Consider the following 25,302-nt stretch of genomic DNA (forward strand, 5'->3'; position numbering starts at 1 on the left):
TCAAAAAAAAAAAAAAAAAAAAAAAGTCAGAAAGTCAGATCTGGCCCCTGCCTGCTTCTTCCTACCTCATTTCCTGTATTTGCCCTGACCCTCCCAGCCCAGGCTTCTTTGCCATTCTTTGAACACAGCAAGGCCACAGCTGCCTAAGGATTAGGTCCTTCGCTATTTCCTCCACTGGGAATGCTCTTCCTGTAGATGTTGACCTAAATTAAACAAGAGAATTCATTATTTTGGTATGGCCTCTGTTCGAACTTTACCTTGTCAGGAAAGCTTTCTTTAATCTCCCTTTCTAAAATAGCAGTGCCTGGCATTTTCTATCTTCTTGCCAGTTTTAATGAGAGTGTAGAGTCACCTGTCTATTGGTATATCTGTTTGTTTGCTGTGAGTCTCGCTGAGTGGCATATGGGCTCCATAAAGGCAGAGGCATTATTGCTTTGTCCCTAGTGTCTGCAACATCACCCATTGGGGGTTGATAAATATTTGTTGAATTTTTAGAATAGTGACAGATATTAATCCTACGAAGTTAAAGGACATATAAGAATAAAAAAAGATTGGCCGGGCGCAGTAGCTCAAGCCTGTAATTCCAACACTTTGGGAGGCCGAGACGGGCGGATCACGAGGTCAGGAGATCGAGACCATCCTGGCTAGCACAGTGAAACCCCGTCTCTACTAAAAAATACAAAAAAAAAAAAAAAAAAACAAAACTAGCTGGGCAAGGTGGCGGGCGCCTGTAGTCCCAGCAGGCAGGAGAATGGCATAAACCCAGGAGGCAGAGCTTGCAGTGAGCTGACATCCAGCTACTGCACTCCAGCCTGGGCAACAGAGCGAGACTCCATCTCAAAAAAAAAAAAAAGAATAAAAAAAGATTAAAGGTTGATTTTTTTAAAATTTAGAAAACCTCTAAATGATAGAGGAAAGGTAGTGTGTGTGTAGAAAGTTGTGTAGAAGCAGAAAAGGAGAGTCTCAAAATTCTTGGGTGGCTCCCGTTGTTCTTCCTTCCTTCTTTTCTTCACTATGGGGGAGAATTACCTGTTGCAGTAACTGCTGTGCCGAGAATCAAGGGGAGAGACCAAAGGGAAGGCCTTCTGTGAACTTTGTGGGCACTTACCAGGGGCTTCAGGGGTGCATCCATGGTGAGGATGGGGCCTTGAAGTGTTGCTAGGAGATTAACATTGGTGAAACAAAATGAAATTGGGGATCTTATGTTCCTTAAACCCACTCCACTTGAAGCATTGAAAATGACAACTTGTGGTGAAGTGCCGTGGCTCATACCTATAATACTAGTATTGTGGGAGGTAGAGGGAGGAGGATTGCTTGAGCCCAGGAATTTGAGACTACGGTGAACCATGATCATGCCACCGCACTCCAGCCTGGGTGACAGAGCAAGACTCCGTATCAAAAAAAAAAAAAAAAAATCAAGAAAATGGCAAATTGTGAATGTTAACTCTTACAATGAAGATAATGGGATAATGGTAATTTTTAATGTGTTGCCTTTCTGACCACTCCTGGTGAATATCCCATTTCCCAATTCCTTTAGAGTTGGATTGAGAATGTTGATGCAATTATTTCCAGTTTCTTGGATTACTCTTCCTTAGAGAGAACAAGATCCAAGAGTGAATTTATGTGCTCCTTACTTAACATTGTTGTGAGTTCTACTCACTGATGTGGATGAATAGAAAAAACCATGCCAAAATAATGAATTGTCTCCTTTAACATTATGAGCTATAAAGGGATGGGAACAGCTTCTTTTAAGTTCTGTTAGTATCCCAGTGTGCTAACTGATAAACTTTTAATGATCTCCAGAAAACAGCAAGGGGATGTTCACTACCCTTGTAAATATAAATAACTTTAATAACAAATCATATTACTTGAACTTTGACTCCCGGTAAACATGACACCTGATACTGAGCTGACATAACTATGGTTTTGAAAGTTTAAACTCTAGGACATGTGGTGGGTGTATAATCCTACAAAGTTCACATTGTCTGACTTTGGCTATAAAGATGTGTTTCAAAAGGCCAAACAATTATTTTGTAGTGTTTGGATCATTTCCAAGGATTCATTTGTTTCAGCATAAACTCATTTTATGTTTATGCTTCCCTTTGATTTCTTTTTGCCTAGAGGGAGAAGAAGACGAGGATGAAGAAGACGAAGAAGATGAAGATGAAGAAGAGGAAGATGAGGAAGAAGATGAGGAAGATAAAGATGCAGACTCGCTGGATGAGGGCTTGGATGGTGACACTGAGCTGCCAGGTTTCACTCTCCCTGGTATCACATCCCAGGAACCAGGCTTAGAGCAGGGAAACATGGACCTGTTGGAGGGAGCTACCTACCAGGTGCCAGATGCCCTCGAGTGGGAACAGCAGAATCAAGGCCTGGGTAAGAGTCATGTGTATTTCCCTTTTCCTCCCTTCTCCCCTCCTTTTATATTTCTAAGATGACAGCCTTCTTTCATTGCCATCTATTGTACAGTAAAATGGATTTTCTGTGTTTATGGGTAGTTTCTACATTTATGGGTGGTTAAGAATATAAGTATAAACTCATCGAAGAAATAACTGATAATTAAAAATTAAAAATTGTCAGTTTATTTCTTCGATGAGTTTATATTTATGCCCTTAAGTAGCCAGGCTCCAAACAGTCTCCAGCTGCCTATTATGAGCACGGTTGCCTGATTTTTGGAAGAAATTCAGTTTTTCCTTCCCAGTTGGGAGACAGTTGTAGGCTTTGGGAGGACATCTGCGCAGGGAGGAGATATGTGTAACCAGGATGCTGGACAAGTAGCACCAGGGGAAAGAGTCAAAGAACAAATCCATTTTTTGTTCCACTCTGTCCTTTGGGAATTTGTTCCCTAGGGGAAGTTCTTCCCCTGCTTGTAGGCGAGCAGTTGCGCAGTCCCCATGATTTTTCTGTTCAGTCTTGTGGTTGCATTACCTTGTCAAACACAATTTCATTTCAGCAGCTACGGTGGCCAGACCACTCCGTGCTCACCCTCTCTTATTTGTGGCCTGTGCTTGTGGTAAGAGACTTGGAGGATGCAGGCTACTCCTCAGCTCTTCCTTCCACATCAGCAGGGAAGCTCCCCAGTCTGTCCTTTTCCTCTCGTCAGGGGGAGACACTCTTAAGCTCTCAGTGACTCCTTGAGGCCCTATTCCCTTGACCTGAGGTGAAGTAATCTCTTCTCCAAAGAAACTCTTCCTAAAATGCTCCTAGTCTTTCACAACTGGGCATACTGATTCCTTCAGTGTGGCAGATGTTAGGTTTAAGTGTCACAAAAACTGGTAAAAGTACTAGTTTTGGGGATATGTCATTGAAAACTTGGAAGTTGGTCTGGGCCTTTGCTCTGAATGTAATTCCGGGAGTTGCACTCTATAGATTGGCATATACGTTGTAGTTGAAATGTAGCTGGGATTTCCTGTGGAATATGCTACAGGAAGAAGATAAAAAGGGATGGGCTTCCAGTGGACAGACAACATTTCTTGAATTACTTTCTGGCCAAATTCAGCATGCACTGGGCAATGATTACTTTAAAAACATGTCACATGAAACTGATAAAAACTTATAAGGGTATCAAAATATTATAATATCAAAAGACTATAAAACAAACACAAAATAAGATGAACTCTGGTCTGTGAACAAGTGAATGAATATTTGGTCTGAAATCCTTCTGTTCTACATGAGCAGGATTGAAATGAATGAAATAAGATACAAAATACAAAGATAACTTATACAGAACAGGTTGAAAACAGACAAAAATCTACACATAAAGTGACTCCTTGGGTTGTGCACAACTTTATAATATGGAGGTATCATGTACAGTTAAACAGCCTTTCAGTATGGACGGGATGGATATTCAGACACTCTAGCACTTTATTGGAGAGAGGAGTGAGGGAGACAAGGTTGCCTTAGCATAGAATTAGGAACATTATATGGCATCTACCCTGGATTGTGGTCAAAGAAATGAAGTTTCACCACTTATGAAGTGGACTTGCCATCTGTGAGTAATTATAAGTAATTGGAGGGTCTTAGAAAACTATAAGGAGGCTCTGAATCAAGGCTAAAATGATCATTTGGGCTGTAGTATGATCATGCTCCTCAATGCAAATTTACCACTGAATAGGAGTCAGATTTTTAAGGAATCAACTTTACTGAGGTATATATTATACACAATAAATTGCACCCACTGAAAGCGTACGATGTGATGAGTTTTGAGAGTTACATATACCCATGCAACCCCCATCACAATCATGCTGCAGAGCATTTCCATCATCCCACCACCAGTGATTCCTCATGCCCCTTTGCAGTCCATCCCTCCCTCAGCCCCCAACCCCAGGTAACCACTGGCCTTCTTTGGTCACTATAGATTCATTTGCATTTTCTAGAATTTTGTACAAATGACATCATATGGTATATACCATTTCGTGTCTGGCATAGATCACTTAGCATAATGATTTTGAGATTCAACTATGTTGTATGTATCAGTAGTTTGTTCCTTGTTATATGTAACATACACATGTGTACACACATGCATGCACTCACACACATGTCCACACACATATATAGATAGTTGACTAGTATTCAATTGTATGGATATGTTATGTTTTGCTCATCTGGTCACCTGTTGATGAACACCTGCGTTGTTCCCTGTTTTGGCTAATAGCAGTTAAATTTTAAGGCTTGTCAGGCTTGAGGCTTAGGACAAAAAGATCTGTTTTCCTCCTGTCCTGACTCCTGATTTCAGTCCCTTTGGACAACTAAAGTTTCTTTGTTTCTTTCCTTCTTCTTTCCTTCTTTCCTTCTTCTCTCCTTCTCTCCTTCTTTCCTTCCTTCCCTCCCTCCCTCCCTCCCTCCCTTCCTCCCTCCCTTCCTTTCTTCCTTCCTTCTTTTTTTGAGACGGAGTCTCACTCTGTCACCCAGGCTGGAGTGCAGTGGCACGATCTTGACTCACTGCAACTTCTGCCTCCTGGGTTCAAACAATTCTCTGCCTCAGCCTCCCGAGCAGCTGGGACTACAGGCACCCGCCACCACGCCCAGCTAATTTTTGTATTTTTAGTAGAGACAGGGTTTCACCATATTGTCCGTGCTAGTCCCAAACTCTTGACCCCAGGCGATCTGCCTGCCGCGGCCTCCCAAAGTGCTGGGATTACAAGCGTGACCCACCGTGCCCAGCCACAGCTTAAGTTTCTTAAATTAGTGATACCAGTTTAGTAATTTTTTATGCTTTTAAAAATGATTTCTTCAGATCCTGAGTTTTAAAAAATATATCAGACTTTTTCTTGTTATTTACTGTTTCTCTAGGTGTCTCTTAGTTTTTGCTGTTGCTTCTTTTTCTAATAAATTCATTTTGTCAACATATTTTCAGCATTGTGGGTGTCCTGGGAACCAAAGCAAGGAACAAGTATTTCAAACTGTTCTTCTTACTGTGAGAAGATTGTGTTTGAGGAGTGTCTAGGTCTAGAATTTTATTAGCCCACCAACCTTTTCTTGGAAGGACAGGAATATTTCCTAGTAATTCATAACAACTTCTGGATCAATATTAAATGGTACAGTTTACTAAATACTCTCAGGTCAGGTAAAATAGTAGAAACCCTTTCTTTCTTTGTGATGGATTTTATGGTAGGTGGAATAATGACTCCCTGAAGATGTCCGTGTCCTAATATCTGGAACCTGTGAATAGATTGCCCTACATGGAAAAAGAGACTTTACTGATTTGATTAAATTAAGGATCTTTAGGCTGGGCACAGTGGCTCACATCTGTAATCCCAGTGCTTTGAGAGGCTGAGGCAGAAGGATTGTTTGAGACCAGGAATTTGAGGACAGCCTGGGGCACATAGCAAGACCCCATCTCTACAAAAACTGCAAAAAGTTAGCTGAGGGTGGTATGTGCCTATAGTCCCAGCTACTCAGGAGGCTGAGGCTGGAGGATCACTTGAGCCAGGTGTATTAGTTCATTCTCATGCTGCTATGAAAAGATACCTGAGACTGGGTAATTTATAAAGGAAAGAGGTTTAATTGACTCAGAGTTCTGCAGGGCTGGGGAGGCCTCAGGAAATTTACAATCATGGCAGAAGGGGAAGCAAACATGTCCTTCTTCACATGGTAGCAGGAAGGAAAATTGCAGTGGGGGAAAAGTCCCCTATAAAATCATCAAATCTTGTGAGAACTCAGTCACTACTATGAGAACAGCATGGGGAAACTGCCCACATAATCGAAGCACCTCCCACGAAGTCCGTCCCAGGACACATGGGGATTATGGGAGGTCCAATTCAAGATGAGATTTGGGTTGAGGCACAGCCAGACCATATCACCAGGAGTTTAAGGCTGGAATAAGCCATGATTATGCCACTGTATTCCAGCCTGGGTGACAGAGTAAAACGCTGTCTAAAAAAAAAAAAAAAAAAAAAAAAAAAAAAAAAAAAAATTAAAGATCTTTAAATTGGAATAGGGAGGTTATCCTGGATTATTGGGCGGGCTCATTATAATTACAAAGGTTCTTGTAAGAGGGAAGTAGGAGGTTCAGAGTCAGAAAAGAAGATGTGATGATGGGAGCAGAGGTTGGAGTGATGTAGCCATTAGCCAAGGAATGCTGTCAGCCTCTAGAAGCTGGAAAAGGCAAGGAAACTGACTCTCCTCCAAGGCCTCTGGAAGTAATACAGCCCTGCCAATATCTTGGTTTTAGCTTAGTGAGACCCAGTTCAGACTTTTGACCTCCAGAACTGCAAAGTAATACGTTTGTGTTATCTGAAGCCACACGTTTGTGGTAATTTATTACAGCCTCTATAGGAAATGGATTCAGATTTCAATAGGTATTTAAGGAGCAGCAGCATTTTGAAAGCAAAGCCTCATGGCAGCTATGCTCAGAGTGTAAACATTGTGAAATTACATATACTTTTTCCTGTAATGAATCAATAAAAATGCAAACACTGAGATCCTTTGAAAAGTAATTCTATTTAATATGATAACACTTTAATTGGCTGTCCGCTTCATTCCTATTTTTAAATGGGGTTGTTTTATTTATAGGTTATCACCTCCATTTTTACAATATGAATGATATTCCAAAGCAAATGCTAAAACCCATATAAAATTTTAAAAATGAACATATTGAGGTGGGTAGTGAACTAAAAATAATGCGAACTCTTGGAATAGATTATAGTCTCACTTCCTGTGAAGTGCCAAGAGCAGGAACATAGATGACTTTCTAAGGCAAAGCAGTAGATTCAGGCCTCAAATTTTCTGTGCTTCTGTTTTCTGCACTGTTACATATGCATTGCCTCTGAAGCTTTGGAGGGAGAGAACTTTGTTTCTTTATCTTGCCTCTGGGAATTGTGACTGTGGAGTGAACTGTGTGTTGTTGGGATAGAGAGCATCAGGAGTGAAAGTTCCATGTTTATGAGGTGTATTGACAGATGGGTCAAATGCTAGTAGCATATAGGAAGCTCTCTATTCACATATGCAGAATTAATTTCTTCTCTCATCTAACAGGTTCATTTTCACATTTATTAACAAGAACCTGTACAGAGAGCAGACTTTGTGACCCACACTACTTCTTATCCTGTTGCTATAATAAATCACACAATTATCCTCCCTAAAGTGTAAAAATCAATATGACCAAAGATGAATCAAGATATCTATTTTAATGTTTATTTCCAATGTAATTAATACCTAGAAATTCATTTCTTTTTTCTTGCTATATTTGTTAAAATGCCTTCAGGTACAGATTGTAGAAATCCTAACTTAAATTTGTTTATAGAATGAAGAAATCCATTTTTTTCCCTCAAAACAAGAAGTCCAGAAATAAAACTCCTGGTCTATTGATGCAGAACCCCAATTGTCAGCAGTGACACAAGTTTTTTCCATTTTGCTGTGCATCCTTGGTGTGTTGATTTGGCCCTCAGGCTGGCTTCCTTTTAGTTGCAATGGCTGCAACAATTTCAGGTTTAAGAAAAGACATCGTTCAGAGAAGGAAGGCAACTGTCTTTTCACTGTCCTTCTTTCTTTCTTTCTTTCTCTTCTTTTCTTTTCTTTTCTTTTCCTTTCCTTTCCTTTCTTTTCTTTTCTTTCTTTTCTTTCTTTCTTCCTTTCTTTTTTTTTTTTTTCTGAGATGGAGTCTTACTTTGTCACCCAGGCTGGAGTGCAGTGGTGTGATCTTGGCCCACTACAACCTCCACCTTCCGGTTTCAAGTGATTCTCCTGCCTCAACCTCCCCAGTAGCTGGGATTACAGGCATGCACCATGCCTGTAATTTTTGGATTTTCAGTAGAGATGGTGTTTTGCCATGTTGGCCAGGCTGATCTTGAACTCCTGACCTCAAGTGATCTGCCTGCCTTGGCCTCCCAAAGTGCTGGGATTACAGGCATGAGCTACTGTGCCTGGCCCACTGTGCCTCTCCCCTCCCTTCCCCTCCCCTCCCCTCCCCTCTCCTCTCCTCTTTTCCACAGGGTCTCACTCTGTGTCCCAGGCTGGAGTGCAGTGGTGTGATCTCAGCTCATTGCAACCTCCACCTCTCGGGTTCAAGTGATTCACCTGCCTCAGCTGCCCGAGTAGCTGGGATAACAGGCACATACCACCACAGCCCAGCTAATTTTTTGTATTTTTACTAGAGAGGGGTTTCACAATATTGGCCAGGCTGGTCTTGCACTCCCGACCTCAAGTGGTCTGTCTGCCTTGGCCGCCTAGAGTGCCGAGATTAAAGGTGTGAGCCACTGTGCCTGGCCACTGTACTTCTTTCTTAAGAGAGAGGCAGCCTTTCAAGAATCCCCCAGTAGACTATACCATGCCCCTGCTTGGGTGAGATTAGGTTCATGGCCATATCTGAACAATTGTTGGCAAGGGGCATGTAGTCACATGATGGGTGGAATGGATGGAGCCAGGGGGCAGTTACCACGTGTGTCACACGTGGTTTCTGTGTTGTTCTGTTTTCTTCTCTTGTTGGTGATACACATCTATGTCTCTTCTATCCTCTAAGAATCCCATGACCAATCTGGTTAAATTATTATCTTTATTTGGTTTGAGTTCATGAGTTCTGGTTGAGAGCTTGAGGGTGGCATTGTTCCATCTCAAGAAGAGATCATTTTTGGCTACTTTAGAGTTTGGTTGATGTTCCAGATCTATAAAGCTATCGGTTTGTTGTTTGAGAATTATTATAGCTGTCTTTACTTTTTTCTTTTTTTTTTTTTAAATTATACTTTATGTTCTAGGGTACATGTGCACAACATGCAGGTTTGTTACATATGTATACATATGCCATGTTGGTGTGCTGCACCCATTAATTCGTCACTTACATTAGGTATATCTCCTAATGCTATCCCTCCCCCCTACCCCCACCCCACAACAGGCCCCAGTGTGTGATATTCTCCTTCCTGTGTCCAAGTGATCTCATTGTTCAGTTCCCACCTATGAGTGAGAACATGCGGTATTTGGTTTTCTGTTCTTACGATAGTTTGCTGAGAATGATGGTTTCCAGCTTCATCCATGTTCCTACAAAGGACATGAACTCATCCTTTTTTACGGCTGCATAGTATTCTATGGTGTATATGTGCCACATTTTCTTTATCTGGTCTGTCAGTGATGGACATTTGGGTTGGTTCCAAGTCTTTGCTATTGTGAATAGTGCCGCAATAAATATACGTGTCCATGTGTCTTTATAGCAGCAATTTATGATCCTTTGGGTGTATCCCCAGTAATGGAATGGCTGGGTCAAATGGTGTTTCTAGTTCTAGAAACTTAAGGAATCCCCACACTGTCTTCCACAATGGTTGAACTAGTTTACAGTACCACCAACAGTATAAAAGTGTTCCCATTTCTCCACATCCTCTCCAGTACCTGTTGTTTCTTGACTTTTTAATGATTGCCATTCTAACTGGTGTGAGATGGTATCTCATTGTGGTTTTGATTTGCATTTCTCTGATGGCTAGTGATGATGAGCATTTTTTCATGTTTCTGTTGGCTGCATAAATGTCTTCTTTTGAGAAGTGTCTGTTCATATCCTTTGCCCACTTTTTGATGGGGTTATTTGTTTTTTCCTTGTAAACTTGTTTGAGTTCTTTGTAGGTTCTGGATATTAGCCCTTTGTCAGATGAGTAGATTGCAAAAATTTTCTCCCATTCTGTAGGTTGCCTGTTCACTCTGATGGTAGTTTCTTTTACTGTGAAGAAGCTCTTTAGTTTAACTAGATCCCATTTGTCAATTTTGGCTTTTGTTGCCATTGCTTTTGGTGCTTAAACATGAAGTCGTTGCCCATGCCTATGTCCTGAATGGTATTGCCTAGGTTTTCTTCTAGGGTTTTTATGGTTTTAGGTCTAACATTTAAGTCTCTAATCCATCTTGAATTAATTTTCTTATAAGGAGTAAGGAAGGGATCCAGTTTCAGCTTTCTACTTATGACTAGCCACTTTTCCCAGCACCATTTATTAAATAGGGAATCCTTTCCCCATTTCTTGTTTTTGTGAGGTTTGTCAAAGATTAGATGGTTGTAGATGTGTGGTATTATTTCTGAGGGCTCTGTTCTGTTCCATTGGTCTATATCTCTGTTTTGGTATCAGTACCATGCTGTTTTGGTTACTGTAGCCTTATAGTATAGTTTGAAGTCAGGTAGCATGATGCCTTCAGCTTTGTTCTTTTGACTTAGGATTGTCTTGGCAATTTGGGTTCTTTTTTGGTTCCATATGAACTTTAAAGTAGTATTTTCCGATTCTGTGAAGAAAGTAATTGGTAGCTTAATGGGGATGGCATTGAATCTATAAATTACCTTGGGCAGTATGGCCATTTTCACAATATTGATTCTTCCTATCCATGAGCATGGGATGTTCTTCCATTTGTTTGTGTCCTCTTTTATTTCCTTGAGCAGTGGTTTGTAGTTCTCCTTGAAGAGATCTTTCACATGCCTTGTAAGTTGGATTCCTAGGTATTTTATTCTCTTTGAAGCAATTGTGAATGGGAGTTCACTCATGATTTGGCTCTCTGTTTGTCTGCTATTGGTGTATAAGAATGCTTGTGATTTTTGCACATTGATTTTGTATCCTGAGACTTTGCTGAAGTTGCTTATCAGCTTAAGGAGATTTTGGGCTGAGACGATGGGGTTTTCTAAATAGACAATCATATCATCTGCAAACAGGGGCAATTTAACTTCTTCTTTTCCTAATTGAATACACTTTGTTTCTTTCTCCTGCCTGATTACCCTGGCCAGCACTTCCAGCACTATGTTGAATAGGAGTGGTGAGAGAGGGCATCCCTGTCTTGTGCCAGTTTTTAAGGGGAATGCTTCCAGTTTTTGCCCATTCAGTATGATGTTGGCTGTGGGTTTGTCATAAATAGCTCTTATCATTTTGAGATACATTCCATCAATACCGAATTTATTGAGAATTTTTAGCATGAAGGGCTGTTGAATTTTGTCAAAGGTCTTTTCTGCATCTATTGAGATAATCATGTGGTTTTTGTCTTTGGTTCTGTTTATATGCTGGATTACGTTTATCGATTTGCATATGTTGAACCAGCCTTGCATCCCAGGGTTGAAGCCCACTTGATCATGGTGGATAAGCTTTTTGATGTGCTGTTGGATTCGGTTTGCCAGCATTTTATTGAGGATTTTTGTATTGATGTTCATCAGGGATATTGGTGTAAAATTCTCTTTTTTTGTTGTGTCTCTGCCAGGCTTTGGTATCAAGATGATGTTGTCCTCATAAAATGAGTTAGGGAGGATTCCCTCTTTTTCTGTTGATTGGAATAGTTTCAGAAGGAATGGTACCAGCTTCTCCTTGTACCTCTAGTAGAATTCGGCTGTGAATCCGTCTGGTCCTGGACTTTTTTTGGTTGGTAGGCTATTCATTATTGCCTCAATTTCAGAGCCTGCTATTGGTCTATTCAGGGATTCAACTTCTTCCTGGTTTAGTCTTGGGAGAGTGTATGTGTCCAGGAATTTATCCATTTCTTCTAGGTTTTCTAGTTTATTTTCATAGAGGTGTTTGTAGTATTCTCTGATGGTAGTTTGTATTTCTTTGGGGTCGGTGGTGATATCCCCTTTATCATTTTTTATTGCATCTATTTGATTCTTCTCTCTTTTCTACTTTATTAGTCTTGCTAGCAGTCTATCAATTTTGTTGATCTTTTCAAAAGGTAGCTCCTGGATTCATTGATTTTTTTGAAGGGTTTTTTGTGTCTCGATCTCCTTCAGTTCTGCTCTGATCTTAGTTATTTCTTGCCTTCTGCTAGCATTTGAATGTGTTTGCTCTTGCTTGTCTAGTTCTTTTAATTGTGATGTTAGGGTGTGAGTTTTAGATCTTTCCTGCTTTCTCTTGTGGGCATTTAGTGCTATAAATTTCCCTCTACACACTGCTTTAAATGTGTCCCAGAGATTCTGGTATGTTGTATCTTTGTTCTCATTGGTTTCAAAGAACAACTTTATTTCTGCCTTCATTTCGTTATGTACCCAGTAGTCATTCAGGAGCAGGTTGTTCAGTTTCCATGTAGTTGAGTGGTTTTGATTGAGTTTCTTAGTCCTGAGTTCTAGTTTGATTGCACTGTGGTCTGAGAGACAGTTTGTTATAATTTCTGTTCTTGTACATTTGCTGAGGAGTGCTTGACTTCCAACTATGTGGTCAATTTTGGAATAAGTGTGATGTGGTGCTGAGAAGAATGTCTATTCTGTTGATTTGGGGTGGAGAGTTCTTTAGATGTTTATTAGGTCCGCTTGGTGCAGAGTTGAGTTCAATTCCTGGATATCCTTGTTAGCTTTCTGTCTCGTTGATCTGTCTAATGTTGACAGTGGGGTGTTAAAGTCTCCCATTATTATTGTGTGGGAGTCTAAGTCTCTTTGTAAGTCTCTAAGGACTTGCTTTATGAATCTGGGTGCTCTTGTATTGGGTTCATATATATTTAGGATAGTTATTTCTTCTTGTTGAATTGATCCCTTTACCATTATGTAATGGCCTTCTTTGTCTCTTTTGATCTTTGTTGCTTTAAAGTCTGTTTTATCAGAGACTAGGATTGCAACCCCTGTCTTTTTTTGTTTTCCATTTGCTTGGTAGATCTTCCTCCATCCCTTTATTTTGAGCCTATGCGTGTCTCTGCATGTGAGATGGGTCTCCTGAATACAGCAAACTGATGGGTCTTGACTCTTTATCCAATTTGCCAGTCTGTGTCTTTTAATTGGACCATTTAACCCATTTACATTTAAGGTTAATATTGTTATGTGTGAACTTGATCCTGTCATTATGATATTAGCTGGTTATTTTGGTCGCTAGTTGATGCAGTTTCTTCCTAGTATCGATCGACTTTACATTTTGACATGTTTTTGCAGTGGCTGGTACCTGTTGTTCCTTTCCATGTTTAGTGCTTCCTTCAGGAGCTGTTGTAGGGCAGGCTTGGTGTTGACAAAATCTCTCAGCATTTGCTTGTCTGTAAAGGATTTTATTTCTCCTTCACTTGTGAAACTTAGTTTGGCTGGATATGAAATTCTGAGTTGAAAATTCTCTTCTTTAAGCATGTTGAATATTGGCCCCCACTCTCTTCTGGCTTGGAGAGTTTCTGCTGAAAGATCTGCTGTTAGTCTGATGGGCTTCCCCTTGTGTCTAACCTGACCTTTCTCTCTGGCTGCCCTTAACATTTTTCCCTTCATTTCAACTTTGGTGAATCTGACAATTATGTGTCTTGGAGTTGCTCTTCTTGAGGAGTATCTCTGTAGCATTCTCTGTATTTCCTGAATTTGAATGTTGGCCTGCCTTGCTTGATTGGGGAAGTTCTTCTGAATAATATCCTGCAGAGTGTTTTCCAACTTGGTTCCATTCCCCCCGTCACTTTCAGGTACACAAATCAGACGTAGATTTGGTCTTTTCACATAGTCCCATATTTCTTGGAGGCTTTGTTCATTTCCTTTTACTCTTTTTTCTCTAAACTTCTCTTCTCGCTTCATTTCATTCATTTGATCTTCAATTGCTGATACTCTTTCTTCCAGTTGATCGAGTTGGTTACTGAAGCTTGTGCATTTGTCACATAGTTCTCATATCATGGTTTTCTTCTCTGTCAAGTCGTTTATGGACTTCTCTGCATTGGTTATTCTAGTTACCCATTCGTCACTTCTTTTTTCAAGGTTTTTAGTTTCTTTGCGCTGGGTTTGTAGCTCCTCCTTTAGCTCTGAGAAGTTTAATTGACTGAAGCCTTCTTCTCTCAACTCGTCAAAGTCATTCTCCGTCCAGCTTTGTTCCATTGCTGGCGACCAGCTGCGTTCCTTTGGAGGGGGAGAGGCACTCTGATTTTTTGAATATTGAGCTTCTCTGCACTGCTTTTTCCCCATCTTTGTGGTTTTATCTACCTTTGGTCTTTGATGATGGTGACGTACAGATGGGGTTTTGGTGTGGGTGTCCTTTCTGTTTGTTAGTTTTCCTTCTAACAGCTGCAGGTCTGTTGGAGCTTGCTTGAGGTCCACTCCAGTTAGGCTACTCCCAGTTAGGCTCTCCCAGTTAGGCTACTTGGGGGTCAGGGACCCACTTGAGCAGGCAGTCTGTCCGTTCTCCTGTCTTTACTTTTTTCAAAAGTCTACATATAACATTGGAATTGACACTTGATGAGGAAGTGGTATATTTTTCTCTGGAAATCCTTAACAAATATGATGCTCAATTAATGGTCTAGATATGTTTGTGTAAAACAGAGGAATGGAGGGGAGCACTCATGTGTCTATCTTTTAACCAGATGTTCATTATGCACCTACAAAATGTGTGCTGTATGTTCTGAAAATAGTGAGAGACTGACAGATAAAGAGATCCATAATCATGGGGCAGAGTGTGGTCCCATAAATGTGAGGTCAGTGGCTGAGCAATTCTACAGTGAGGTAGTGAATCATCACTTATCACCAGGGCTAGCTTTGAGTGGGCAGCCATCTCATTTGAGATGTGACTTCAGGGATGCACTCTCTGATCCTCTAATTTATATCAGCCTTGCTGTCCTCACACAGTGCCTGCTTTCCAATATTAGAGCCTTCCTTTGCATTGATATGTGTCTTCAGAAGGCCTTAGAAAAATGCAGAACTGCTATCTGGGTAGAACAACTCATTAAGACATTATCATTTATTATGTTCTATAAGGGATTAATTTATCAGGTTCATTAGCTGCTAATTTGGCAAGATGAAAGGGAGAGGAACATAAGATGCATGTGTTTTGAATTGGTAGGCAAGTAGAATGCATTACTGCCTAAGTGTGGGAAGTAGGCCTTCTGGAAACAGAGCACTTGACTGTGAGGAAGTGAGACCCTTCGCCCTAAAATATGTCAGCACTCTCTTCTCTTCCTCCTCTTTCTTATTATCCATTTAAAACACTTAACATGTAGCTAAGATTGCCTACTTAATATAGTGCAACACAGACTGTCGCAGCAAGGAAAAGATGCTTTGCAAAAAATAGTGGGAAGTGTGAGATTTCAAACAGCTCCTCATTGCAACAAATGTCAGTGTATTTTGATGTATAACATGTTAAGCTATGGCTTAAGGGTTTGCTCAAAGCTGCCAAGACTAACATAATTAAGTATGTGTACGGAATGAGTGGAAGGAATGAAACCTCAGCCCAGTGTAACCAGCACAAAGAGAGATGTTAGATTGGCTAAAGCCCCCAGACGCCTGCTTTCAATCTTGGCTGCACAGTGGAATTCATATCTTACAGCTCCTAGAGAGCTATACAAATTATTGATACCTGGATGCCACCCCTATAAAACAACTGTCTTAAACAGAATCTACTGGTTGTGCCCCAGGGGTGAGACAGCTTCTGTTTATGTAGGGAGATGGAGAAAGCAATTTCAGAAGTGTTGCTGTACATTGTGAATGGAATCCCCATGAGCAAAAATTTATATTACTTTTAATGATCTTTTATGTGTTGGATTAATGTGTTTTAAACCCTCAGCTTTTTATAATCACATAGAGATCAAACAAAGTCAATATTCATGATTTAATTTTCCCGGAAAGCTCATGGTCACATTACAGACTCCTAAATCTGGACCACAGAGGTGTGTACTCAGACACCTGTATCCAGGATGAGTGGGCATCTCCCAGTAGGAGCTTCCTCAGGTGGGCATCTGCCAGACGCTTGGGAGTCCTTCCATCCCCAAGATAGTCACCAGGGTTTCTGAGTTAGTGAGTAATGCCATTCACTCTTTCTTTGGAAAGAATGGAATTATTTTTCCTAGACAAGAGAAGCAAAGACTTGGGTGCAGACCTTTTTTTTTTCTTTCCCCACATTAGCTAAGACACCCTGATGCTAGAATTTGAAGTAGAGATAGTGATCTCTGCCTTGTGAGGATGAACATGTAAAAGAAACTGAACATAAGAGAATTGAACACTTAAGAGGAGGATGCTTTTTAAGTCTGATATATTTTTTTTCTTCATAGATATTTCCATTTGAATTGTTGGTGACTTGTGGATTTGTAGTAGTTGGGAATTTCTAGGGAAGAATATCTATATGCTTGTGGTAAAGGATTCAACAAACTCAGGATTTTAGTATGTTTTAAATGCACATATTGCCTGAGTTTTCCTCTTATGTATTTATATCCTGCTGTATTGTACCTATTTTTGCTAGAAACTCCAAATCCTCTTTTTAGCATGAGGTAGGTTATAAATAGGTTAAATACCCAAAAATGAATAGACTTCTGTCCTGCTGCTCATTCCCAACTGTGCTCGCAGATGTGCACTGCGAACTACAAACACAGAATTCATTAGAACCAAAAGTCAGAAAGAGAACTGGCCAAGCCTAAAGAAAAGCAGGTGCTAGCCTAAAAAGAATTTAATGTGCTCTGTGTTTTTCTTTTATTTTTATGTTCATGAGACTTCTGATGAACAGTTCTGGATATTGGTTACAGTCAAATTCTTGTTTTCCTTTAGCATAAGACACAGTAAGTTGTTTGGAAAGAGGAAAGGATTGATGGCATAGATAATTTTGTGGGTTGTCCAAAGTTTTTCTTAAAGACTGACATTTAATGATGTTTTCACAGCTACATAGGAATTTCATACCAAAAATCTCAGGCAGATAGCACTGAGGCTTCAGGAATTCATTAATTCCAACACTGAGGCTTCAGGAATTCATTAATTCCAAGAGTCATAGGCAGAACCCAGACGAACCCAGACACTATTCACTTTGCCCAGGTCAGCTGTGAAACACTGCAAATTCCCTTCCTCTCCCTCTAAATTTTCTTTTGAGAAAATAAGTGTGAAGCAGCTCTAAGTCTCAAATGCTAATGTAATGAAGGAAACCCATAAAATAGAGTTAGTTGAGTGTCGCTATAGTTCAGTGGCCACCATGACCATTTAGTATGTCCAGAGCACTCAGCTAACCCCTCAGGTGAAAAGCCTCCCTGCAGATGTTCCTGTGTTGAGGAAGAAAAATTAACCTTGGTTGTTAAAATAACTACCTTTGGACCAGCTGCATCTCCCCACTCAGGGTTCACAGAAGCAATACTATAAGTAGTAGGTTATGTAGGATCTCCTAAATGAACTGTCAAGCTGGCCTCAGGAAGCTGAAGATATTTTTTGAAATTCAAAAGAATCGATGGTGCAAAGTGAAAAATACAACAAACCAAAAGTGAAGAAGAGATTAAATGTTAAAACAAGGAATCAGAGATTTAAATCAGGAAATTAGAGGAACCAACCATTCAAGGGTCAGATGCACTTCTTAAAATATCTTTATCTCTTTCATATACTCTTGATATATTTAGGAATCTCCATGTGCTGTCTGGTCTATCTTCCTACCTGTTTCTTTCTGTTGCTCTGTCTGAGACCTCTATCACCAGAACATGTATTAAACATTCCCTACCCACTTTTTCTACCATTGTTTTTCTTTCTTGGAATAGTTGTCTCCCCTTTCCATGTTTCTATACCTGGATCTGGCTGAAGCTTTTCCTGGGAACCCTAACTCACAATGAGCCCTTCCTTTTGAAATGCTTCCAGTCATTTGTCAGTATTATTTAATTTCTATTCACTGCACTATCTAATTTTGCTTATTTTTGGGGGGAACCTCAGAACATCTAGCACACAGCATGGAGTAGTGTTGATTCTTAAAAGGGGTTTTCTTCCAGCTGATCTCCTTTCTGGGCCTGAAATTTTCAAGCACAGTTGGGAGGAGAAAGGGGATGCTTTATTGCATCTCTCCTGGATAGTAATATGGGGGTGGGGCAAGGTTTTTAGATGACATGAGGTTAATTTGTGGAAAACATGGTAACTGATCAGGTACTGAGGGGTTTCCATCATGCTTATAACCGACACTAAGCTTAGCTATCGCATGGCAGGTAGAGCGTCACCTCATTGTTATTTTCGCTGGTTCTACTTACTCCAAAGTGTTTTTAATATCTACAGAGTCTTTAGTAATCCACTAACTATAGCCTGCTTTCTGGTCATAAACTTTAGAGAGTATTTTGAGGCTAGTTTTTTCCAGAACATCACTTAACATTTTATATTTTTTTTGGAATGAACTTTGAGCAATTCTTCACTGTAGAAATGTTCAGACCTTGGAAGTGTTGGGCCAATTACATTGATTAGCTTAGCCTCTGAATCAGAGGAAAACCAGATGGCATTGTCATAGAGTGGTTGAGCAATTTAAAAATTTACAAATAGTTAATTGGTGGCTTTATAGAGATAAAGCCTTTGACAGCTCCTACCAAAGAATGAAAACAACTATTGCATCACCTAGATGGAAGTGAGACATTTATAAACCTGATTCTCTCTGCTGCTGGTTCATTGCTTCCCCAGCTCTGAGAATCAAGTCCTCTTTTTGTTTCTCACTTCTGACTGTAGAAAATTATTATTATGATGTAGCATTTTAAATGTTTTAGGGTCCTGGTTTGAAAATATTTCATCTTTTTGTTTCTTTAATGCCCTGTAGGAGCTGTTGGGTTAATGGTACCAAAGTTTCACTAAAAGTAAATTTGAACTTGTTGGTTAGGAAGAGCCTTCTGGAAACCTAAACCCAAATATCTTGGCTCCAAATTGTCTACCTTGATTTTACTTCATCTTATGATCTGCGTGAAATAATAGACTCAATGCTTCCTAGAAGCTGAAGTTCTTCTCTGTATTTTCATAATTAAGTTATATTGAATTAGAGAATTGGAAAAAAAATCACATTTCTTTTATTACAAATGCATTTCTTATGGGAAAATTCAGCAATCACTTTTCCTTTGGAGAGCCAGAAAAGGAGACTTGGAACTAATCCAGAAAATAACCTCTTCATCCACTACAGTTAATGAAAACATTAATAAGACATACTACATCTGAGGAGAATGCCGTGAACTAATTTCTTTGTAATCAGAATGCACTCGTAGGCTCAGTTGGGGAATTATTGAAATATGAAAACATCTAGTAGGCTCTTCTGGGAATTAAACAAGAAGTAAACACTAGGAAAACTGGGAAGTTTTTCAGAAAGGAAGAAATTAAGTATAAATTGTCCTCTTTGGAAAATACAGAGGAAAGTAAACAAAGATGATGTTAAAGAGTTTCCAACTGTGTTAAAACAAAATGGAGAAAGTAGTCAAAATGGGTCCTTTTGCAATTGATCCTTTTGCAATTGGTCCTTTTGCAATCCTTTTGCAAAATGATTTGCAATTACATGATGCTAATTAAGGTGAATTACTTAATTAAATGCTCTTGGTCCACTCTATTAAGAATCTGGAATATTTGGTGTCTCCCAAATTTTACTTGGTTTACTTAATCTGGATCAGAGAAAGAATGCACTTAACTTTTGCAATTCAGAAACAGAGCAATTAAGTAGTTTTTCCCTGTCTCCAACTGAGACCATAAAAAAGGATGCTAAAGCCTTGAAGCTAAGCTTAGTGATCAGTTGAAGTTGAAATCAACTTGTTTATTTCATTTCAGCATTTGAGAATTAATGGCCACAGGGTTCTGCTTTTCCACCTCAGAACCTTTCTGCTTGCACAGAATGATTTACAGAATCTGGCACAAAATATAGCTATATGGTCAACAACAGGTCCCAGTTCAATTCATGTGAAGAACCTTCAAAATAAACTTTACAAACACACAGATTATCAAGACCCAGGGAAGGAATTTAAAATGAAGTGCTCACAACTTAGGGGATTTTGATTTACACCTTCCACCTCCTCCAGTTTTCCTGCAGGGCTGAAATCTTTTTGAAATAATGGGATTTGAATTTTCAAGCTGCTCCTCTTGAAAGAGGATAGTGACTGTTTGGAACAGGAAGGATTTGATGAATCTTTGGGGGCAAATACCCAAAGTCACATTGGCAACATCCAACTGCAGAAGATTCGTGTGAAATCAGCCACAGGCACTGGGTAAACTACCACCTGGGTTTGTTTATCACAAACCTGATAAAGTATTGCACATGCCACAGGACCAGAGCCTTGGGCTTCTGAGCCCTGCCACGGGGGAAATAGATCAATAGTAGAGGCCATGCACACAGAGTTAAGGTGAAGAGTGGTTTCCAACTAGACCTGACAGCTCAGGATCCAGCCATGGAAGCCACAGAGAGATAGAAAGACAACTCATTTATTTACTCCACTAGTAACAAGAAGGTGGGGCAAACCATTGGGAAAATTCTGATGTGAGAAGTTTGTTTCCAGTGAAACCTTGCAGCCTTTTCTTCTTCCTTCTTCTTGGTCATCATTCTCACTTTGCATTCTTTATTTGAGCACTGGCCGCACCTCCCCAGGACTGTCCTGGGATCCCAAGAGGCTTCACTCTTATCTTAATCCCCCTCACTGTATCAAAACAGTCCTACTTTAAACCTTGGTTTACTGACTTTTTGATGGACCACCAGTAATTTATACTTGTTAAACGATAAATTTAAAAATAAGGTATAATCACGATTCTGCTATAGATTTAAAGTGAACATGCCAGAGATTTTATTTAACTCGTTATTAACAAGGAAGCCAGGCAAATACCGTAACTGGCTCAAATGAGACATGAAAGAACCACAAATCTATGTGGAGTCAAAAGTTGTTGAAATGAATTTACAGATGGATGCAAGACTGACTTTTTCCAATCAGCAAGGGTTGTCCCTTTTCTGGATATTTAATTGGCTTGTTTAGAGAATGATTTGTTTTGCTATTAGTTATCTGTAATTTAAAGAGCTGTAAAATAGTTCAAAGGCAGTGAAAGGTGCAGAGTCCTAATGGAGTCAGATAATTCTTAGGGGCGCCAGCACTCCATTGAAAGGAGTTTGTTTGTTTGCCTTTGAGATGGAGTCTTGCTCTGTCGCCCAGGCTGCAGTGCAGTTGTGCAATCTCAGCTCACTGCAACCTCTGCCTGCTGGGTTCAAGCAATTCTCCTGCCTCAGCCTCCTGAGTAGCTGGGACTACAGGCACACGCCACCACGTCTGGCTAATATTTTTAATTTTCTAAGTGAAGATGGGGTTTTGCCATATTGGCCAGGCTGGTCTCAAACTCCTGGCCTCAAGTGATCCACCCGCCTCGGCCTCCCAAAGTGCTGGGATTACAGGCATGAGCCAGCACGCCCGGCTGATAATCTTTCCCTTATTCCAAAGTTTAAATTTTGGAAGCATTTTTGTAGCGAAAGAATAGCTTGCTAATGAAAAAAGTTGACTTAGGGCTTTGGATAGGTAGGAATGTATCTGTCTGCAAATGCCAGTTGCTGTAACAAACAACTCTAAAGTCTCAGTGGATTAATATATTGGTTCCTTGCCCTCTTCGTAATCCATTGTCACTCAGTTATTCTTCCACCCATATCTCCATCATCTTCTTGGACCTATGCAACTTCACTGGATCCTCTGCAGCTAGCCAGGAGGCAGGAAAGAGAGAGAACTTAGGGAAGGCTACCTGGGACTCCTCAGCCTAGAATGGCTTTATTTTCCTTCCATTCAAATTATGTTGGTGAGAACTAGTCACATGACCCCACCTGGATGGAGAAGGGGCGGGGGGTGCTGGCAGTACATGTCATTTACCTGAAGCAGCCTGGCTTGGTGAACACTTAGTATTTTCAGGGGTAGACTTTCTCAAGGAAGGCAAACCCCAGAAAACTGGGTAAACTCTGTTTGCTATTTATAAATTATTGCTAGATCATGAGTGATTGAGCAGAACAGTGTCTGCTCTCCAGGAGTTGATGAGTCATGGGGAAGAAAAATCTGTAATGAGAGGCAGGATGTGAAATATGCTGTGGAAATAAAATGCTCTGAAAGTACCAAGTGGAGTCTTGTGAAGCATTACAGACAACATGCAGGGTGGCAGTTGAGAGGCTAGAATTCGGAGTCAGGAAGTCCTGAACTGAAGCCTTCGCTTTACCACCATTGACCCTGGATGAGTTTTTAACTTCTCTGAGCTTCAATTTCCTTAACTTGAAAAAGAGCGTACTAATTATTCACTCATAGGGTAGCTCTGTGTGTGCAAAGTGAAGCGGAAGCCCATTTATCCTCGGCCTTGAAGGTTAGGCAGATTCCCAAAGGCAGAAAGGGGCAAAGGAGCATTGTAAGAGAGAAGCAGGTGAGCCTCTGGAGCCTTGGTTCCTTTACCCACTGCTTCCTCAAGGAGCTTTTATATATTGTGAGTTCCCAAGAAAACTGTATTTGAGGAAAAGGAATCTACTATCAAAAATAAATTTGAAAACCCAGAATGTTCTTGGGAGTATTGCTGATTCATCGTTTATTCCAACATGAGCCAGTGGTTGTCAGCACAATCTTTGACTGACTGTTAAGTTTAACCAGTTTAGTGCGAGGAGATTTACAGTTATTGCCTGTCTTAGAGATGACACAAATAATTGATGAGAGTTTTTCACTTTTCAGATATTACTTTTTCAAGCTATAGGTAAGCTGTGGTATCTTTCCTATATTTTAGCCTCTTAAGGTTTTTTTTCTTTTCCCCTCCCAGGTTAATTATATATTTTAACTTTCAGAACATATAAGATCATTATGGGATGCTGTTAAGAAAGAAAAAAATCCCAGCATGACTACCTTAAAGGCATTTAGCATAAAGGCAGTAGCATTAAAATATGAACTTGAAATTTGAGAGTGTTTTGTACTACTTAGTAGTACAAGTTTATATTCAACTTCTCTGCACCATAATTGTTTTACTCATTTTATACAAGCCAGCACAATCCTTTGGAGAAAGCAAGCACAGTGTTGACCATTAATGTGCACAGAAATCTCCCTGGGGATACTGATACAAGGTGGGTTCTGATTCACTAGGACTGGGTGGGGCCTGAGATGCTACATTCTACAAGGCTCCCAGGAGAGGCTGATGCTGCTGGTTTGTGGGTCACACTTTGAGGAGCAAGGGGCCAGATGATGTGCTTTTTATCTGAGAAGTTGAGGAAACCTCACGTGGGAGATTAAGAGGTACTCTTGTTTATTTATTTATTTAATTAGAGACAGAGTCTTGCTCTGTGTCCCCAGCTGGAGTGCAGTGGCAGTCTTGGCTCATTGCCACCTCCGCCTCCCGGGTTCAAACCATTCTCCCACCTCAGCCTCCTGAATAGCTGGGATTACAGGTGTGCACCACCATGCCCAGCTAACTTTTCTGTTTTTTAGTAGAAACGGGGTTTCACCATATTGCTCAGGCTGGTCTTGAACTCCTGGCCTCAAGTGATCTGCCTGTCTTGGCCTCCCAACGTGCTGGGATTACAGGTGTGAGCCTCTGTACCTGGCCTATTTATTTTTATAGAAAGGTATACATTTCTTTATTTTTTATTAATTATGAAAATCTTTTAAAAAATAAATTCAACCTCACTGTCACACAATATAGTCATGTAACAAACCTGCACACATACACCTGAAACTTCACTGGGGTACAAATGATCCCGTCACCCAGGCGGTGAGCATAGTACCCTATGGGTAGTTTTTCAGCCCTTGTCTCCCTCCCTCTCACTCTCTACTAGTAGTTCCCCAGTGTCAGTTGTTCCCATCCAGAGGCACTCTTTTACAAAGGAGTTAGAATTTTATAATACCTACTTTTATTAAGGCTACATGCATTTGGTCCTCCTCATCCCTCATTACAGACAGAATTCTTTAGACCCTTAGACTAGCTAGTTTTGACCAGGCGAGGTGGCTCACACCTGTAATCCCAGCACTTTGGGAGACCAAGGTGGGTGGACCACCTGAAGTCAGGAGTTTGACACCAGCCTGATCAACATGGAGAAACCCTGTCTCTACTAAAAATACAAAATTAGCCAGGTGTGGTGGCGCATGCCTGTAGTCCCAGCTACTTGGGAGGCTGAGTTGGGAGAATCACTTGAACCAACGAGGTAGAGATAGCGGTGAGCTGAGATTGTGCCATTGCACTCCAGCCTGGGCAACAAGAGTGAAACTCCATCTCAGAAAAAAAATTATATATATACACATACACACACACACACATATATATGTATATATATTAATCTTAATGATAGTGACAAAGGCATCTTATCTCCTTGTCTTAGCATCATTGGCAGTCAAACCTGGCTGTTGCCTACTGCAGATGAACAATGAGGATGAACTATGTCACTCTTAACTGGTGTGTCAAATCTTACCGACAACTCTTTTACCACAATCCAGTTACTCAGATAGATCATTTCTATAGTTACTATTTTGTGTATAAGTAGTGTGAAATTTTAGAACTTTTCTGGGGCTGGTTAGAGTAGTGCCAAGGAAGCCAACCCCCAGCTCCCCTCGGGTAAAGATCAAGGTTGAATTCTAGAAAAGAGCCAGGTGTATGTGCTTTTCATCACAAGAGAGTCCTAGTCAGAGCAGGGATGGAAGGGTACATCCAGTCTTGCTCATGGGAGGAAAATGTTCCAAGTACCTACTTATTCAGAAAGTTTTTATTGAGCACCTACCTTTTACATAGAATTTTTGTGGGCACAAAAATATATGGTAAATTTAGCAGTAGTAGCTCTCATTTCCTGGGAGCTTTCTCTATACCTACTATGGTTTGAATGTGTCCCCCGAAATTTATGTGTTGGAAGCTTAATCCCCAATGCAACAGTGTTGAGAGGTGGAGCCTTTAAGAGGTAATTAAAGCCCTGTTGAAGGGATTAATGCCTTTATCTTGGGAGTGGGTTAGTTATCTTGGGAGTGGGCTCCTGGTAAAAAGCAGGAGTTCAACCCCCTTTTCTTTTCACTGTTGTATGTGCTTTCTTGCCCTTCTGCCTTCTGCCATGGGATGATGCAGCATGAAGGCCCTTGCCAGATGCCAGCACCATGCTTGTGTACTTCCCAGCCTCCAGAACTGTGAGAAATAAGGCTTTTTTTTCTTTATAAATTACCTGGTCTCAGGTATTCTATTATAACAGCAGAAAACAGACTAAGACAATGCCCATAGTGCTAAGCACTTGATATACTTTACATCATTTAGGTTTTATAAGCAGGTATCATTATTCCTCATTT

At 40.4% G+C, this 25,302-nt stretch overlaps 1 protein-coding gene across 2 annotated transcripts in view; it reads left to right on the forward strand.

Annotated features, from left to right (window-relative positions):
• Positions 1 to 25,302, forward strand: part of ARMH4 (armadillo like helical domain containing 4) — a 158,984-nt gene that overhangs the window by 57,735 nt on the left and 75,947 nt on the right. For both annotated transcript variants that reach the window (XM_071100109.1, XM_071100110.1), the window contains exon 6: positions 2,122 to 2,379. In XM_071100109.1, coding sequence (XP_070956210.1) covers positions 2,122 to 2,379 — 258 coding nt within the window. The remainder of the gene's footprint in view (positions 1 to 2,121; positions 2,380 to 25,302) is intronic.

Source organism: Macaca nemestrina, chromosome 7 (assembly GCF_043159975.1).
Source record: "Macaca nemestrina isolate mMacNem1 chromosome 7, mMacNem.hap1, whole genome shotgun sequence".
NCBI classification, from domain to species: domain Eukaryota; kingdom Metazoa; phylum Chordata; class Mammalia; order Primates; family Cercopithecidae; genus Macaca; species Macaca nemestrina.